The sequence below is a fragment of the Schistocerca nitens genome, chromosome 3 (genome assembly GCF_023898315.1).
Source record: "Schistocerca nitens isolate TAMUIC-IGC-003100 chromosome 3, iqSchNite1.1, whole genome shotgun sequence".
NCBI lineage: Eukaryota > Metazoa > Arthropoda > Insecta > Orthoptera > Acrididae > Schistocerca > Schistocerca nitens.
In genome coordinates, this window is record NC_064616.1 from 691,215,092 (window position 1) to 691,234,514 (window position 19,423).

A 19,423-nucleotide genomic window follows, 5' to 3' on the forward strand; every position below is an offset into this window, starting at 1 on the left:
TGAGCAAAGGCCCTCGCCTACATCCCAAGAGCCAATGACCGACGTTAAGAAGATTCTTCGAGAAGCTTTTCAACGTGACAGAAGAGGCAATGACCGGCTCACGTGTTTCTCAGTTGTCACGTGTGATCAAAGGCCCTCGCCTACATTCCAAGAGCCAATGACCGACGTTAAGAAGATTCTTCGAGGAGCTTCTCAACGTGACAGAAGAGGCAGTGACCGTGAAGTCGTTCACCTCCAGTAAACTGAAGTGAATAAATACGCGAGACGCAGTGGGCCAGACAGAGACGGAGACGGAGACGGAGACGGAGACGAGACGAGACGAGAGACGAAGAAGACGATGAAGTGAAGAAGCGTAGCAGTAGTTTTCAGTCAGTTTCGGTGCTGAAGACCGTCATGCAAGAAGAGTCTACATCATGCACAGACGCACCAAGTCCGTCGCTGTAATGGAATAGCAAGCAGCAGCCTCGGCGCCAGAAGACAGAAGTTAAAAGGTATTTGAAGTCTGATTTTTACATACCCGGGTGACTCGTGAGGACGGGAAGGAGACGGCCTCACATCAGCAGTCACCTGTGAGCTGGGATGAAGATCTGACAGCCGAAGACTGGCAAGCGGGAGTCCGTGGTTCGAGTCCAGGACACTGGCCTTCCCCCGCCGCGCCGCTCCGCTGGCCGACGCACGCGGCCGCTTGGAGAAGAGAAACACTGGGACGCCACAACCAAAGTATCACCATCCGATGCACGACTTCGCTCGCAATAATTAAACGGGCCACCTCGCGCTGAGCGTCTCCAGTCAGCTGGGCGAGACGGCGACACGAGATACACACTGCCACGCGTAATCAGACGACGCCGCCGCCGCCGCTGCCTCAGCAGAAGACTTCGCAAACGACACAGCTGCCGCTCTCCGAGCCAGAACATCGAGTAAGAAACAGTTGTACAAATCTTCAATAAAAGATATCTTATGTAAAAATGATGTTTCATTCGACCTCATACCCGAGCCAAGGAAGAACCCACCCTGCCCACAAGTTGTTAAGAGAGAAAAATTAATTAATTTAGTATTTTCACCCTGACATAATGCTTTAGAATGCTCATCCTGACAATTGACTAGCATCAAAAGAGAAAACCCAGTTACATTTAGTAGCACAACTGTTACAGCACATAACACGACGTGACAGTGTACGTTTAAAGTAAGCTACTTTTCTTTACTTCATTTACAATAACTGAGTAAAACTACAAGTGCCGGCCGGAGTGGCCGAGCGGTTCTAGGCGCTACAGTCTGGAACCGCGCGACCGCTACGGTCGCAGGTTCGAATCCTGCCTCGGGGATGGATGTGTGTGATGTCCTTAGGTTAGTTAGGTTTAAGTAGTTCTAAGTTCTAGGGGACTGATGACCTTAGAAGTTAAGTCCCATAGTGCTCAGAGCCATTTGAACCATTTTTAAAACCACAAGTCATCCTAAGGAGCTGTTAATTTTATAGAAACAGTAAATTAATGATACTTTACTGCAGCTTGTTGGTAATAACAAAATATTTGCAGTTTTTTGATTTTTAAATAACTTCTAACAGATTTCTTTTATAACTTTCGAAATAGTCAATAAAATTGGGATCATTAATATACTTTGAGTACTCACGCAATTCCATCTTGTGCTGATATGAAATTTTTATGCCTGTTGTGTTCCATTTTAACATTATTCCGTAATTGTTTACGAATGTAACTCCCACTTACCGTAAACGTAAGTGGATGTACCATACATAAACCAGAAAATACGATATTTGTGACGCATTTTACTGTATTTGGTAAATATGTAGAACAGCAACGTATGATTTACATGGAACGTAAGTGAATGTATCACATCTCGAAATAGTCGTCTAATCAACTACTTTAATTTGCTTGCCTCTTCAAGTCAAATGTAAGTCGATACATTTACTACGCTGTAATATTATCTGCTCAAGGAATGTACATTTGATGGCATCAAGAGCATATTCAAAAGTGTAAGTGTTCGGTAGAGTTTAAACGAGCGCCTTGAACGTGGGATTCAAAATGGCGGATTGTTCAGCTTGTACTATACAGTGCTCTAGTCAGCATGTCGCCTAGTAAGCAGGAGGCCCGGGTTCGAATCCCCGTCTGGCACACATTTTCAGCTTTCACCGTTCATGTAAATCAATGTCCACTGGCAACTAATGTCTATAATTCATAGTAGCTGCAGAATCAAACTGGTATCTGTTCTTTCGGACATGTCAGAAAGAACGGACAACACATATATATATAGTTTATTAACTGTTGTTTTAGCGGGAATGAGCACACAAAAACAAACATTCAACGAACTTGAGAAACATGAAAACCGAGTAGAACAGAAGTTACAGTATACATAGATAGGATGAACTTACTAACATTTCAATTCATAGACTATATTAACATAATTTTTGGGTGTTGTTTAGAAAGTAGGAAGGGAGAAGCTTGTCGTAAAATCACGTGCTAATTTTTTCTGTAAAGTACTTCAGTCCAAGTAATAAAAGTGGTTGATTTGTAGGAGGCCTTGTGATGGGTACTGGGGTGGAGAGCTCTTCGCACAAGCACGGCCTCATCCAGCACATCTGCGTGTCCTATGAGCTTGTCTTGGCTGACGGCAGTGTTGTTGTCTGTGATAAGGTAAGCGCTGGTCCATACTGAATATTTAACAAATCCTCTCAGGAGTGGTGGAGACCGATAATACTTAAGAGATACACCAGTAGGAAACACATATTTTGTAACTGGCGGTATCGTCCCTTTAATGAATTTTCTCCTGGGATCATACCGCTAGAAATTCCAAGGATTTGAAAAAGCTGGAATAGTTTCAGAGATAACTGACTGGGCTGATGACGAAGATTACTGTGACCTTCTTAAGCTTATATTAAAGTTGTGGGGCGCTACATTGAATATAAATTGCAACTCGACTTTATTTAGTACAATTATGAACATAATTTTTTTGAAGTCAAGCTGCTTTTCCAATTACAGTTAAATTTAAAAACTTACTTTACCAATGAACTGTTTTTACATCCGAATTCCTGATCTTACATAGATGGTTCTTCCGTTCTCCTACCGTTTTTAAAGTTTGTGTCACAGATACTTTATGTAACGGATATGTAAATTTGTTATTAAATTTTGTTTTGTTAAAATATTAGTGAAATCTTTCTAAGTTGTTGTAGAATATGTGTTTTGTTGGAATCACAAACATTCTTCTAAGAAAACAGTGACGTCAAAAGCTACTTTTTGCTGCAGGAGAACAACGCAGACCTGTTTTACGCAGTCCCTTGGTCTTATGGGACTCTGGGTTTCCTTACTGCAGTCGAATTCAGAATCATCCCGTCCAAAAAGTAAGTCTGTGGCATTTACTAGAAAAAAAAATGAACTGCAAAATCTTACACATATCAGATTAATACAAGAAAGACTGCTTGGTCATCGAAGATGTAATTAAAAGAGCATAGTGTAAATTAAGTTACTTCGTTGACCATTTACTTTCATTTTTAACTTCTGAGTTTTCAAGACTGAATATTTTTATGTTAGAATGTTCCTAGCCGCGCGGAGTGGCGGCGCGGTTAGAGGCGCCGTGTCACGAATGGGGCGGCCCCTCCCGCCGGAGGTTCGAGTCCTCCCTCGGGCATGGGTGTGTGTGTTGTCTTTAGCGTAAGTTAGTTTAAATAGTGTGTACGTCTAGGGATCGATGACCTCAGCAGTTTGGTCCCACAGTAATTCACACGCATTTGAACATTTTGATTTGAATGTTCCTAATAATCTAATAATGCAAGTAATAAATTAGAAAACATCAGTAGTACACAAAAATTACGTACAGTGGGCAGCAAAAAGGCATTAAGAACAGCTACACCACGGAGGAGCATACATTACTGTTCCTCTGTTACTCACAGCTGATGATTTAGTATTGTTGCTTGATGACTGTAAGTACATTACCCCTCAAAAAATAGAGTTTTTGTAATTTCTATATTAGAGGCATAAAAATGAATGCCTTCATGTTATACGGTTGGGCTGCCAAGTTTTTTGTGAGAAGACTGTAAGACTATTCACTTCGAGTTTTAAAAATAGAGCACCGCCATGCGTTTTACGTTAAAGCACAGGGGAGCATCATAGGAATAATACTAATGCTTTTATTTCGGTGGTTAGGTCTCCTGCCACACTATTACAGGGTTTAAGATACACTTATGCTGTGTACCTACACAGCACTAGCAACTGTAGAAGTAGTTACATTAATATTTAATTTCTTAAGATAAGAAAGAAACAAACTATAGATGAGTCTAAACTGAGTAGTTCGCAGTAAGGTATCAATGGTTGGAAATAAGTGTTTCAAGCGGTATGAGGTGTGTATGTGCACATGTATGTAAACTGATTACGTTTTCTAACAAACGACTGCCTGCAGAGACGTCGACGGTGGCGCTCTCTTGGAAAACGATACGAAATCGTTCTGATATGTCCAGGACGGATTTTATCGTTATTCGCACTACATCATACGTTGTCGAAAATGATGCGTTACTTAGGCACGTACCTTTAACACAAGGAGCAGCAGGATTTAGTGCTTAGAAGGCAAAAAGTATGTAGAATGAAAGTTTAGCAACAGACATCATCAAGAAATTTGCGTCAGGTCGGGGTGGAAAAAATATAAAAACACCTCATGGACAAAAATATAAGAACACCACGAGAAATGCGTGCTTCGACTTAAATGCAAATGCTAGCCAAACCTGCACTTTGCACTGTTGTGTTTGACCACAAACGGCTCTGTGCAATGTCCTCAAAAAGTTGCAAGTGTCAGTCGTGATCAAACATTATTCTGTGTAGCTGTGAGTGCATTGTGATGGAGCATGGAAAAATTGTTGGTGTTCGTATGGTGGGTGATTCTGTAACCAAGTTAGCAGAAACGATTTGTGTTTCAAGAAAACCCGTATCGAAGATTCGTACCGCATACAAAGCGGTAAAACCTCATCCGTCACAACGCAGACGAAAGTGTGCGTTGAGTGATCGTGACGGACTTTAATTGAAGAGCATTTTGACTAAAAATAAGGGGGCGACAGTTGCAAAAGTCGCTGCAGAGCTGAATGTAACAGGGAATCGCAGAGCGAGGTGGAATTCTCAGATCACTCATTAGTTGGACAAATGTCCGTGACAGGAAAACGTGGTGCCGAAGCCATAAAAGCTGGACTCTGGAGCAATGGAAAAATGTAATTTGGTCGAATGAGTTTTGTTTTAGACGGCTTACAACTTCCAGCCCAGTTTGTCTCTCAAGAGCGAAACATTGCGGATGTTCGATGATGATTTGGGCATCCGTATCGTGGTATTCCATGTTTCCCGTGATTACTCTGCAAGGTCGAATTACTCGCAAGGATTTTGTGACAATTTTATTTGATCAGGTCCATTCCATGGTACAGTGTTTCTTCTCCAGTGGTGCTGCTGTGTTGGTTCAAATGGCTCTGAGCACTACGGGTCTTAACATCTGAGGTTATCAGTCCCCTAGAACTTAGAACTACTTAAACCAAACTAACCTAAGAACATCACACACATCCATGCCCGAGGCAGGATTCGAACCTGCGACCGCAGCGGTCGCGCGGTTCCAGACTGAGGCGCCTAGAACCGCTCCACCACAATGCCGGCGCTGCTGAGTTTCAAGACGACATATTAGCATACGAAAATATGAATAAATGAACGGAAATGTTAGTAAACAAATTTAAATATTAAGTTGTATCGCGTGCGCGGGCTAACACTGGAGCATAGCCGTCATTTATACCACTATTTTGCTGTTGGTGTACAGAACTCCACTAGAACTCAAGAGCGACTGGTCCGTAGGGTTCTAGCTGACTTTCTCGTTGTCCAACAGGCATTTGAGAAAGTGAACAACATACTTGTGATACACCAGTTGAAACAAAGCGGATCATGACGTGTTTTTGTCATGCCTGTTGTGGAATAACGTAAAGCCACTTATCTCAGTAGTGAGTGAGACCAGTTCTGTGTTATGACGATGCAGTGTTGTTATTTCAAGCTGCTCTCAACGTAATGAACTTAAAACTCTCCGTGCGAACTGCGCTGAAGGGCAATAAAGTAGAATGAGATTTGGTGACTTGCGGTGAAGTTATACGACAGTCAAGTATTTTCAAATTACAAAAAATATGAGTATGCTCTGAGGGCGCTTGGTACGTAGAAAGCCCTAGTGAACATTACCTGAAGCGCCTGCCTTATTTGTCACACGGTTTAGAGATTATTAAAACTGGCTCAGCGACACCCCAAGTACTCCGTCCTTTATCTCTGCATCCCTCGGAGATGTGCCAGCAGCCTAGATTGAAGTATTGGGACCCTATCTCTCTAGTTAGAGTGTACATCGAAGCTGAGTTTAGATTATTACTAAGCAGTGTAAGATGATTGTAAAATACCTTCTTATTTCAAGCACAATTTACTAGTAACATTTATACTTCAATCTGTTACGTTTTGAGCTGTTGAATGCATGACTAGACCCTGAATTCGTTCAACTTAAAAAGGAATCTGTTATTTCAGTAATGGTAGTATTTAAATTAATGTTTGGCCCTTTCTGTACTGGGTGTGATGCAGAGTACTGGCATATGTTGTAAATCATCTAAATGAAAAGAAACACTGAACCATTTTCAAGGTCCAGATATCTATACAATAATTGAAATTTGTCAAAAGTAGTAAGTAAATAATCGTAACAGATACAAAAAATGCTCGCACGCCAGTAAATCTACTTTTAGGGCTAATTTTCTCGTTTCAGTGGAATTATGTCATAGTTAGAAATATTATTAGTTTCAGATGACTAAATGTGTTATTAAAACATAACTGGTAACAATGAAGGCAGAAGGTAACAGGAGAATCCAAATGTGCTGCTAAGGTATATGATTTGTAAACACTGTCACTCAAACTGATGACGGTAACTCTATCTGCAAGTATTCTCTTGTCCATTATTGCTTATTCTCTGCAGTAAAATAAAGAGAACTCCACTGAGGATTTTGTAATATCACAGAAGCATGTGTAGGAATTAGTGAACCGAAGGCGGGATCCTCAAATATATTTTCTGTTCAAGCAAATACGGACGTAGACAGTGAACTTTTTGGGTAAAGAGCTTCAAGATGAATGTTATTTTCTGTGTATCAAAGATCATGTGTTAATGGGAGGTTTCTGTTGCAGGTATGTGAAACTCGATTATAAACCCGTCAAATCTCTAGACGAAACGGTGAAAGTTTTCTCAGAGGCGGCAGCCAGGAAAGAAGGAAACATGTTCATCGAGGGTCTGCAGTTCAGCTTGAACGAGGGCGTCATCATGTTTGGCAACATGGTGGACGATTATGAACCTGGCAAGGTACGTCAGAAGATACGGCTGCTTACCGTGCTCAGGCTTAAAGACCTGCGGGTAGTCGACATAGAAACATTTACGTCACACAGAGGTAAAAAAAATAAAGACCATTTGCTATGAGCGTTCAGAGGGACCGCCAAGCTTGTTCAGGCACCTGTTTATAAAAAACGATCCTAAAACAGTCACAACCTCCATTTCTTCGTAGAGGAGAATGTGTTAGCGTGGAACACATTTCAGACTTTCGCCTCTAGACAACTCTGTAGTAGAAGTTTAATATAGTTTTTTCTTCCATTTTTAAATGATGGCATTCACTTTTTACATGCTACACACTTTTTCTGAAATTACAAAATCTTCTCCGGAAAATTAAGGTTTTTCCGAATGTACAAACATTTCCTATGGTACAATTGGTACAATATGGTCATATACCTAGGAGCAAACATCCTATTGAAATTTTAAAAAGTTGCAACAGAGAAAGTATTGTCAGTATGTATTTAGTCGTCTTTATGTTACATTATTACCCACCAATAACCAGTAAATGAAATCAAATTAAGCAGAGGTATTATCAAAACCAAGTTACAAGTTAAATAAAATTTGAAATCGAGGCTGGCTGGCACGCCGGCCCTCGTCGTTAACCCGCTGGGCAGATTCGATCCTGGGCCGGCACCCTACCCGAGCTCAGGAAGCAGCGCATTAGCGCCCTTTTTTTAACATTTATTTATTGGTATTCTATTTGGATACAAAATTAGGCAGTTCACAAACACTAAATGAAATGCATCCTCTGCAAAAAAAAAAAAAAAAAAAAAAAAAAAAAACTTTTTAAATCAATCAAATTTAAAGGAACGGGGATGTAGTTTTTTTATTTATTTACTTTCAATAAAGATCACTCTGTTAAAAGGAACATGTAGATCATTTCATCGTATAGTATGTGCATTAAATATTGAGTGGTGAGAGAAGCGTGAGGTTCATTATCAGCTGTCAAATGTGCACACCGACTGCACCCGGCACATCCCAACTGCGTGGGGGGTCGAGGAAGACTGCCTGAAGATAGTTGGCAAAGGTGTTCCGATAGTGTGAACATCTACGAACATCATTGTGGGCTTGCTGCAAGAAATACCAAAAGTCAAGTCGCGACTTGGCAGCATCCCTACGCAGATGATCGACTGTGATTTAGTCGCCGGAAAGTAGTCACTCTCCGGATGTAAGAAGGAAGCAGGTGTAATATGTTGCGGGGTCACACGGAGGTAGCAAGCCACCATTTGCCTTCGTAGGAGCCAGACGTCCTCCACCGCGATACAAGTTAAGCGGTGATGGTCGTCATCCACTTGGCGACATTTCGGGCATAGTGGAGTGTCCACTAGTCCAATGGCATGGAGCCGTTGGTTGGTGTTGAACTTGCCACAGGCGACAGAGAACCACAGTGTCCGAACGAAGGTAGGAAGGAATTTTTGGTGCACATGTCTCCAAATCTTCGGCCAATGCAACCTGGGGTGTTCAATGACATTACGACATATCCGTCGTAGCAGCCAAACATAAAAATCCTTCGCGCATGGCGGTCTCTTGCGCGGAAGCTCGTCTCTGATATAACTAAGTTCCACGATAAATGTTGATACAGGCGCAAAATGTGACGTAATGTTGCCCACCGCCACAGGAGGTGTGAGGCACGCTGGAACCAGGAGATCCAGTAGGCGGGATGTAAGGGAATCACGCCCGCTACGCCATTGCTTGTACATCGTGGCTAGAAGGAGCGCCGTCGCTCGGCAGTGAACATTCGTAAGCCCGAGTCCCCCCTTGTCCGTAGGGAGCGTGAGCGTTTCGTATCGCACCTTGAGGCGCGACCCAATCATCACAAAATAGCCTAGTGCTGATTGAAGTCGATGTCCGAGCGTGAGTGGTAGGGGCAGGATCTGCGAAATATGCACTATTCGAGAAACCACATAAGTGTTCAGATACTCGACTCGCTGCAAAGGATCAAGGCGCCGTAGGAGATGTTGTCGGACCATGGTACGTGTTGTCTGTAAAATACGTCGGTAGTTAACTGCTGCAGTATGTTTTACAGATGAGGTAAAGTCTATGCCGAGATAGCGGAATCGTTGCACATAAGGAAACGGACTGATTTCTCCCGGCGTAAGGCCCCTTCCATCCGGCATTGCCGCCGATTTGTTCATGTTCACTGCACTACCCGCCGTCACACTGTGGTCCAACAACAGTTCAAGGAGAGCCTTCACCTCTTCCTCAGAACGAACGAGCAGCAGGAGGTCGTCCGCATAGGCACGACATTTGAAGGTGTAGCCCCGTAGTTCCATCCCAGAAAGAGAACTGGTTAGCCTCCCAATTAATGGTTCCAATGCTATCGCGAACAGCAGCATCGAAAGAGGGCAGCCCTGGTGAATGGATCGTCGAATTTGAATGGGCTCTGCTATACGCCCATTAACCTATACCAAGGATTGTGCGCCCCCACATATCCTTCTAATGAGACCAGTAAAACGGTCTGGAAATCCCATTTGTTGCAGTACAGCGTACAGATAGTTGTGGCGCACCTTATCAAAAGCACTGTCAAAATCAACCGCCACCATCGCCGCTTTAAGCCGGCACTCCTCCGCCAGCGCTATCACATCACGGCATTCGCCAGTAGCTGTTTGCACATTCACCGATCGACCCGGTGTCGTCTGTTCTGGAGAGAGAACGCTACGAGTTAACATACGACATCGGGACGCTAGCAACCGTGCAAAGATCTTATAGTCGGCATTAAGCAGGGCGATGGGGCGATAATGTGTGACCGTAATTCCTGGTTTCGGTTTATGTACTGGCACGAAGAGGCCTTCCATAAAAGCCGGTGGAATAGGCGCATCGGAATTTAACATCTCGTTGTACATTTCCGTACATCGCGGTGCCATTTCGTTGCGAAATTCTCGATAAAATTCAGCAGGAAGCCCATCAATGCCTGGGGACCGATTCAACGCACCTTGTGTGATCGCATCATGTACTTCCTCACAGCTAATGGCTTCCAGTAAGGTTCCCGCGGCTTCCACCGTCAGTGTACGGGAGACGTGCGTGGCTATACGGTCGAGGTCATCGACAGGGGCTGCTTCTTCCCGATAGATGTGTTGGTAATGGTCGACGAATGCAGAGACAATGTCCGCTTGACGCGTCACTCTTCGGTCTTCGCAGGTAATTAATTCCCGTACCAAAACGCGTCGTCGGGGCTTTCGTTCATTCACGACGTGGTGCATGGAAGGAATCTCGTGCCTTATCGTATCGTGACATCTTGCGCGCACCATGGTTCCCTGACGATGTTTCCGAGCTAAAGCCACTAGTTTAGCTTTTATCCTTTTGCGTTCGATCCAGATGTCCTGTCCCGGCGGACCATCATCCAGGTCGCGCAGTGCTGCAAAATAAAAGTCGGTCGTACGGCGGCGCCATTCTGCCATCTCCCTGCTATATGAGATGAACGTACGGCGAAGCGCCGGTTTAGCACAAGTCAGCCACCAATCAAGCATCGTCGTATACCTTCCAACCCTTCGCTCGCACATCGTCCATGTCTCAAGGATCCGTTGACGGCATTCAGGATCATGTAGATGTTGAATGTTTAGTTTCCACGGGGCCTTACTGTTCCACACTTCTCTACGGGGAAGAAGCACCATACAGATGTAAGCGCTGTGATCGGAAAATGCCAATGGCCAGCTTCCGCGTCCTGGACATCATTTGCATGAGACCGTGAGATATAAATGCGATCTAACCTGCTCGCCGAATGACTTGTCACATAGGTGTATCCCAGTGCATCTCGCCGGCCGCGGTGGTCTAGCGGTTCTGGCGCTGCAGTCCGGAACCGCGGGACTGCTACGGTCGCAGGTTCGAATCCTGCCTCGGACATGGGTGTGTGTGATGTCCTTAGGTTAGTTAGGTTTAAGTAGTTCTAAGTTCTAGGGGACTTATGACCTAAGATGTTGAGTCCCATAGTGCTCAGAGCCATTTGAACCATTTTTAGCCAGTGCATCTCCATGTCGTAATTCCCACGTGTCACTAAGTACAAGGTCGTTGACAACGATTCGCAACTCCTGGCTGATGTTTACTTGCGGCCATTGGTCTTTCTGGCTGAGAACACAGTTGAAATCTCCACCAATTATTACACATTCATAACGTCCATGGAATAGTGGGGCAATGTCTTCTGCATAGAATCGCGCCCTTTCCCGCCTCCGATTATTTCCCGACGGTTCATATAGGTTGATGATGCGTGTCCCAAACGTCGTGAAAGCCATTCCCTTGGCCGACGGAAGATAACACACGTTTTCCACTGGGAAGCCATCTCGCACGTAAACTGCCACCCCACTCCCATTGTGATCTCCATGTGACGAATAGGATTGGTAGCCTGCGATGTATGGGACTGCAGCTATGTGGACTTCCTGCAGCAAAGCAATATCCACATCTGATGCCCATATCGTTTCCTTCAGTAGGTGTATTTTGGCCGGTGAACGCACGTCATTTATATGTAATGTCGCAATACGGTTCGCATCGCGTTGAATCCCACTCTGTCGAGGCGCAACATCTCCCTGCATCGGCGCTCGGGGCTGAGTTAGAAGACGTTTTCTCGCCCCTCTCCCTTCACCTTCAGCAATTATTAGGCCGTCTTCGTGAGTGCCGGCTGCCTCTGTATGACGTCCAGCGCCTCCTCAATATCGTCATACCACATCTTTTCAGGCAGTGATATATTCGTGTCCATAGCCACAGCATCTGCGTCTGGAGAGCCAACTGGCTGTGATTCCTCTTCAGCATCACCACGTCCCGGTACCGTCAATGTGACAGACCGCTGTGGGTCTGATCGAACAGTTCCCATTGCCTCATCCTGTTTCGTAGAGGCTGTTGTGTCGTCTTGGTCCACATGCGCATCGTCGTCGGGGCAAGGGGAGTCATCCCGAGGAGATGTCGTGCGACGCCGCCGTTTCCTCCTTTTCGGGGAACGTTGCGTGATCTTTCTTCCGTGTCCTCAGATTGTAGGGAATCATGGCTGCCCGACAGAAAAGCATCCGTAGGGACTGGAAGTGTTTCGAGTCCTATCGTTGTACTTGGCGGGAGTTCGGTCGGAACTGATGTTGTCGTCACAGAGTGTGTTCCAGACACGGGAAGTGCTTCGTGTACTATCGGTGTGCTTGGTGGGAGTTCGGTCTCATCTGATGTTGTCGCCGTAGATTGTATGCTCGATGGAGCAGCACCCTCTGTCATCCCGACGTCTGCGACAAGGTTTCGGAGAGTGCCATCTTGATCTTCCACCGTGGCTGTGTCCTTTCGGTCATCAGCGGACGCAGTGAGGGCTTTGGCATAGGTGATCGGTAGTACTGTCATCGCCGGCGATGGCTCCCGCACATCTGAAGGCAGTTGCGCAATCCGCCGTTGCATACAGTTCGACCTGAGGTGTCCCTCCTGGCCACAGCCAGAACATGTACGTGGTTGACCATCGTAAATCACCACCGCCCGACAACCACCAATTGTCAGATAGGACGGTACATGCTTCTGAAGATCAATAGTGATCTGTCGCACTCTGTTAAGAACGGGGTACGTGGCGAATTGTGTCCATCGTTCTGCCGTGTGACCATGTACCGTGCCGTGTGGCTTAAAAGCCTCGATAACTTCTTCAGCCGGGAGCTCAAATGGCAGCTCAAAAACACGTATTGTCCATACACCAAGACCAGCATGTTCTACAGTTACCGAGCCGACATTACCGTCACTATGACAAAATCGGAGTCCTGCTTTTGTCGCCTGTAGAATTGTCTCACACGGCGCGTCTTTTACCATCTTAACATACACCGTGGGACTAATGATGGACAGGTGAATTCCGACAATATCGTTTGGCGGTATCTTGACTTCCTCTCGAATGAATCGTTCCATTGCTAAAGCCATTGGTCGTTCGTAGTCTTTGCAGAAATTGAATCGTAATGTAGTATTCCTGTACTTGTTCAAATGGTTCAAATGGCTCTGAGCACTATGGGACTTAACATCTTTGGTCATGAGTCCCCTAGAACTTAGAACTACTTAAACCTAACTAACCTAAGGACAGCACACAACACCCAGCCATCACGAGGCAGAGAAAATCCCTGACCCCGCCGGGAATCGAACCCGGGAACCCGGGCGTGGGAAGCGAGAACGCTACCGCACGACCACGAGATGCGGGCACTGTACTTGTTCGCCATGATCGTTGTTACTAGTCCGCGCGCAGACTAAAGTCCACAAGTAAACAAACACTCGCACACGCCGCACAGGCGGAAGTATCGGACCTCCGCTTCGCACGGCCGCTAGCGCCGAACTGCGCCCTTGGCTAACCCGCCCTTGGCTAACCTGGCGGGTACTCGTTTCACATCATTTCGATAAAAGAATCGTAAAAATGATGGGTGGAACAGGTACGTAACTCACAGAATAACATTATGTGACATCCCGTTGCAGCCAGTGATGACACTGCTGAGATGGGCACTGAAGGGTGTATGGGAAAGAGGCTGCCTGATTGTCATTGAGAATAAACTTCAAAAGATGAAACCCACCACTCGATTATCTCCATCGAGACACGAAGACGAGACGAGGTCGTTCTAGCTCGCCTTCATACAAGCCATTGCCCTTTATAACGTGGCATCCTACTCCGCCTGAGACAGATGTGGAGTTACTGTAATAATGCGCTATATTTTGACTGAATGCGATTTGTTTGCTGAGGGAAAGTGTGGAACGGCTTGACTAGATATATGTCATTTACTTTAGGAGATGCTTGGACGAGTGAGTATTTAAAATTCTGTGTTATTTCCTGATTATTACCTAAGCTTTTAGGGCATGGATTTTATCGTGAATCTGAGATGCCCGATCTTTCCTATTACTTGATCTTACCGTGACCAGTGGTCACTAGCCGCATGTATCTCATAAAACAGTTTCAAAGAAGTGTATTATTGGAACTTTCTGGCAGATTAAATCTCTGTTCCGGATGGGGAGTCGAACCAGAGCTACCGAAGCACGATTCACGACCCATCCTCGCAGCTTTACTATACAGGGTGTTACAAAAAGGTACGGCCAAACTTTCAGGAAACATTCCTCACACACAAATAAAGAAAAGATGTTATGTGGACATGTGTCCGGAAACGCTTCATTTCCATGTTAGACCTCATTTTAGTTTCGTCAGTATGTACTCTACTTCCTCGATTCTGATGATCAAATTGTAAATTTTCACAATCAACATGTGTGGGCTGACGAGAATCCGCACGCAATTGTGCAATCACGTCATCAACACAGATTTTCTGTGAACGTTTGGGCAGGCATTGTTGGTGATCTCTTGATTGGGCCCCATGTTCTTCCACCTACGCTCAATGGAGCACGTTATCATGATTTCATACCTGTGCTGCTAGAACATCTGCCTTTACAAGTACGACACAACATGTGGTTCATGCACGATGGAGCTCCTGCACATTTCAGTCGAAGTGTTCGTACGCTTCTCAACAACAGATTCGGTGACCGATGGATTGGTAGAGGCGGACCAATTCCATGGCCTCCGCGCTCTCCTGACCTCAACACCATTTGAAAGCTCTTGTCTACGCAACCCCGGTACCAAATGTAGAGACTCTTCGTCCTCGTATTGTGGACGGCTGTGATACAATACGCCATTCTCCAGGGCTGCATCAGCGCATCAGGGATTCCATGCGGCGGAGGGTGGATGCATGTATCCTCGCTAACGGAGGACATTTTGAACATTTCCTGTAACAAAGTGTTTGAAGTCACGCTGGTACGTTCTGTTGCTGTGTGTTTCCATTCCATGATTAATGTGATTTGAAGAGAAGTAATAAAATGAGCTCTAACTGTAGTGGACTGTTAAGGCAGCCAGTCCACAGTGAAGTAGCCGAAAGGGCACGCGTCAACTCACGCCGTCTGGCGTTAAGTCTGGAACAGGATACGTGATGAATGTGATAAAGAAAAGAACGTAGCTACTAAAACACTTAACTTTTATATTGTCCTTTGGTATACAGCATTCTGGATGATACAAGTGAGACTCTATCTTGAGGTACATGCAACGTTACAAATGGTTAATGGCGCCTTGCTAGGTCGTAGCCATTAACTTAGCTGAAGGCTATTCTAACTGTCTCTCGGCAAATGAGAGAAAGGCTTCGTCAGTGTAGTCGCTAGCAACGTCGTCGTACAACTGGGGCGAGTGCTCGTACGTCTCTCGAGACCTGCCTTGTGGTGGCGCTCGGTCTGCGATCCCTGCCAGTGGCGACACGCGGGTCCGACATGTACTAATGGACCGCGGCCGATTTAAGCTACCACCTAGCAAGTGTGGTGTCTGGCGGTGACACCACATTCCTCCCCCGCAAATCGGCAAACGGTCGGGTTATAAAGGCTTCCGCCCGCCGTGGGGAGGACCCCATGTTGACGTAGGCGATGGGGTGGGGAGCCTAACAACAGGCGAGGCCGTGCCACCCGCACCCTGCCATTCGGTCCGAGGGGAGCTAGGAAACGCCTGAAAACCTAGTCCAGGGTGCACGTCAACATGCCGTGTATGCGCCCGTAATGAGACAGGAGGGGCCGAAGGGTCGACCTCCATTGCGTCGGGGGATCCGACGCGCGATGACGACATCTGGTCCGGAGCGGGCAAGAGTTCCATGGTGGAGGACAGCTGGTCACGGGAAGCGATCGGCGGCGCGCGACCCAGGGAGGCGCCGGGCGGCTGCAGCGAAGCGTCCACTGCGGGCGGCGCCGGCGGGAGAACAGGCGGCGGCGGCGGCGGCATGTCGCCATGGGGCAAAATGGAAGGCATCGTCGGTAACACCTGGGGATGAGGCGAGCCAGTAGATGGGTCCCCAGGGCGCTGACCGGACGGCACCGTCGCTGAAAGCAGACGGGGAGCGGCAGAACCCAGGCGACGACAGAGGCGCAGCTGTTTGAGATGCCGACGCACCTCACCAGAGGCCCCCAAAACCAAATACATCGCGCGGCCGAGGCAGCGAAGAATGCGCCCTGCGAGCCAACGCCGTGAACCTCGATAGGTGCGATAGAAGACAACTTCGCCAGGAGCAAAAGCAGGAGTCTGCCGCTGCACAGGAACCTGATGCGGCGGATGCAGCAAAGACATCAAGGTTCGATGAGGACGACCGTGGAGCAACTCAGCTGGCGAGCGACCATCGCGGGGCTGAGAGCGATACGAGGACAAAAAGAGCAATAACGCGTCCTCCCGAGAATGCGACTCTTTCAACTTCAACATCTGTGACTTGAAAGTCCGGACCAATCGTTCAGCGGCACCGCTTGACTGAGGCGAAAACGGCGCGGATGTCAGACGTTGAATACCATTGACCTTGCAGAATGACTGAAATTCTGCGGACATGAATTGTGGGCCATTGTCGGAAACAATAGTCTGTGGAAGACCTTCAATGCAAAAGATAGCAGACAACGCTTGGATTGTGGCAGAAGACGTCGTGGAAGACAACCGGATAACAAAAGGAAAATTACTGAAGGAATCGACAACAACCAACCATCGAGCATTCCAGAAGGGACCAGCAAAATCGATATGTAAGCGTTGCCAAGGGGACGTGGCTTTCGGCCATGCAAAGAACTTCCGCGGCGGTGCGGATTGTTGTTCGGCACACGCCATGCAAGAAGAGCACATATTCGTTATCGCAGCATCGATTCCGAACCAAGTACAGTGCTGATGAGCAAGTTGTTTCGTGCGCACTATACCCCAATGTCCTTGGTGAAGAAGCCGTAAGACAGAGGACTGTAACGAACGTGGGACCACGACTCTGGACTGATCATTATCAGAACGCAACAACAAAACACCACGTCGTACAAAAAGTCTCTCCTTGTGAGCAAAAAATCGGCGAACCAACGGATCCTCGATCCGTGACTTTGACAAGGGCCATTGCGTAGCAACAAAACGCAAAACGGTAGCAAGCACAGGGTCAGCAGCTGTGGCTGTAGCTACACGACGAAAATCAATCGGAAACGATTCGACCACGTTATCGGTTTCCGCATCAATGAACATGCAAGCAAGTTCGGATGAATCGAATGCCTTATCCTCAGCAACAGGCAAATGGGACAACGCAGCAGCGTTTCCGTGATTAGCAGTGGACCGATACAAGATATCGTAGTGGTTGGCGACCTCATAACGCAATGCATGGGGAACAGTGCACGCTCTGAAAAATTTCGGTTGCGTGTTTACTTTCAGTTCCAAATGTGCTGCATAGTTCTTAGCGCAACCAAGGCCCGGTGCAAAAATGTCTGCAAATTCTTCACATAGACTAGAAACACTGGCTGAAGGCACAGTCTGATTCACTGATAGGACCTGATTGACTATAGACAAGTTAAACAACTGAAATAAATCTAAACCAAACAAGTTCACTGCCGAAGAAGAACGAATTACGTAAAATGACACAAGTTTTGTTTGTCCCTTGTATGTGGCAAGAAGAGGGCACTGCCCTAACACAGGGATCTTGTGACCTGAATATGTAGTTAGCTTAACATTTGCGGCACGCAACGGAGGTTTGCCCAGTTGTTTGTACGTGGCGTGATTGAGCAATGAAACTGCAGCTCCGGTATCGAGCTGGAATGGGATCACGTTGCCTTCAAAGTCCAAGTCTACAAAAAGTTTATTGTCCTGCTGACGACAAGAGCGACTGTGATGTGCAACTTGAACAGACACTGGTACAGAATCACGTGCGACGGGACGGGATTTCCGGCGACGTCGACGCACACTTTTTGTGGGACGAACACAGTCACTGTTAGCGAGAGGAACACTGGGCGGAGTGGCAGTAACGACATGAATGTCCATGGGCGAAGGTTCCCGAGCCCGAGTGTCCTTGGTTCGATTCTGGCGTGAAGCAAAGGGCCTGGAATGGTTGTGAGTGTCTGATCTGAGCTTTTTCTGGCAAACACTTTGAACATGCCCTTTCTTATGACAGTAAAAGCAAATAGCTTGGCGTGACGGGCAATTGTCACGCGAATGTCTAGTTACACACCGCGGGCATGATTTCACTGCATTTGCTTGCCTACGCGGCACACGTGTTTGAGAGCTAGGCCGCAGCTGCGCGGACATGCGCGAGGGCAGGTTAGCGTTCCGTGCAGCGGGCCCGGCGGGCCGGTTAATGTGACACACGGCTGGCGAAGTTTCAAATGATTCATGAGCAAAGTCAAGTGTGTCTTGCCTATCTAAAACGTCTATCACTTGCTGAAGGGAGGGATTGACTAGTTTCAAAATCTGTTCCCTTATACGAACATCAGAAACGTTCTGTGCTATCGCATCACGCACCATAGTATCTGAATAAAGGAGTCCACAGTCACATTCAAATGCACACTCCCTAGTAAGTCCTTGCAAAGTTGCAACCCACTCCCGATTAGTTTGACCGGCCGTACGTTTTGTACGGAAGAACGTATACCGTTTTGCAACGACATTAACTGTTTCTTTGAAATAGGCATCTAAGGCAGACAAAATTTCTTCGTATGACAGAGTTGCGACGTCGCGTCGGGGAAACAATTTCACTATCACACGGTAGGTGGACACACCTACACACGAAAGCAAAAACGGCTGCCGCTCATTACCTTGAATTCGGTAGGCGGCGAGATGAAATCCAAATTGTCGGGACCATTCTGTCCAAGATTCGTTGGCTGCATCAAAACTATGGAAGGACGGTGCAACGGCGTGTTGTGGCTGCGGTAGCGATGAAGCGGCGGCGGCCGCATCGTTTTGCAGCGCACGTTGACCCTGGACGAGCTGTCCAAGGGCATCCAATAAAGCCTGCATCTGCTGATTCTGCAAGCGATAAAATTCGGACAGTACATCTGGAGAGTGTGGCGAAACCATGACACAAGCAAATTAAGCAATGAGAAAGAACAAGATCCTGATTAATCCGCGTCGCCAATGTAGTGGACTGTTAAGGCAGCCAGTCCACAGTGAAGTAGCCAAAAGGGCACGCGTCAACTCACACCGTCTGGCGTTAAGTCTGGAACAGGATACGTGATGAATGTGATAAAGAAAAGAACGTAGCTACTAAAACACTTAACTTTTATATTGTCCTTTGGTATACAGCATTCTGGATGATACAAGTGAGACTCTATCTTGAGGTACATGCAACGTTAC

The 19,423-nt window shown here is 46.5% G+C and overlaps 1 protein-coding gene across 1 annotated transcript in view; it reads left to right on the plus strand.

The window, feature by feature from the left end:
• Positions 1-19,423, plus strand: part of LOC126249721 (delta(24)-sterol reductase-like) — a 63,134-nt gene that overhangs the window by 28,001 nt on the left and 15,710 nt on the right. Inside the window, exons 4-6 of the mRNA XM_049951402.1 lie at positions 2,527-2,645; positions 3,255-3,349; positions 7,170-7,341. Coding sequence (XP_049807359.1) covers positions 2,527-2,645; positions 3,255-3,349; positions 7,170-7,341 — 386 coding nt within the window. The remainder of the gene's footprint in view (positions 1-2,526; positions 2,646-3,254; positions 3,350-7,169; positions 7,342-19,423) is intronic.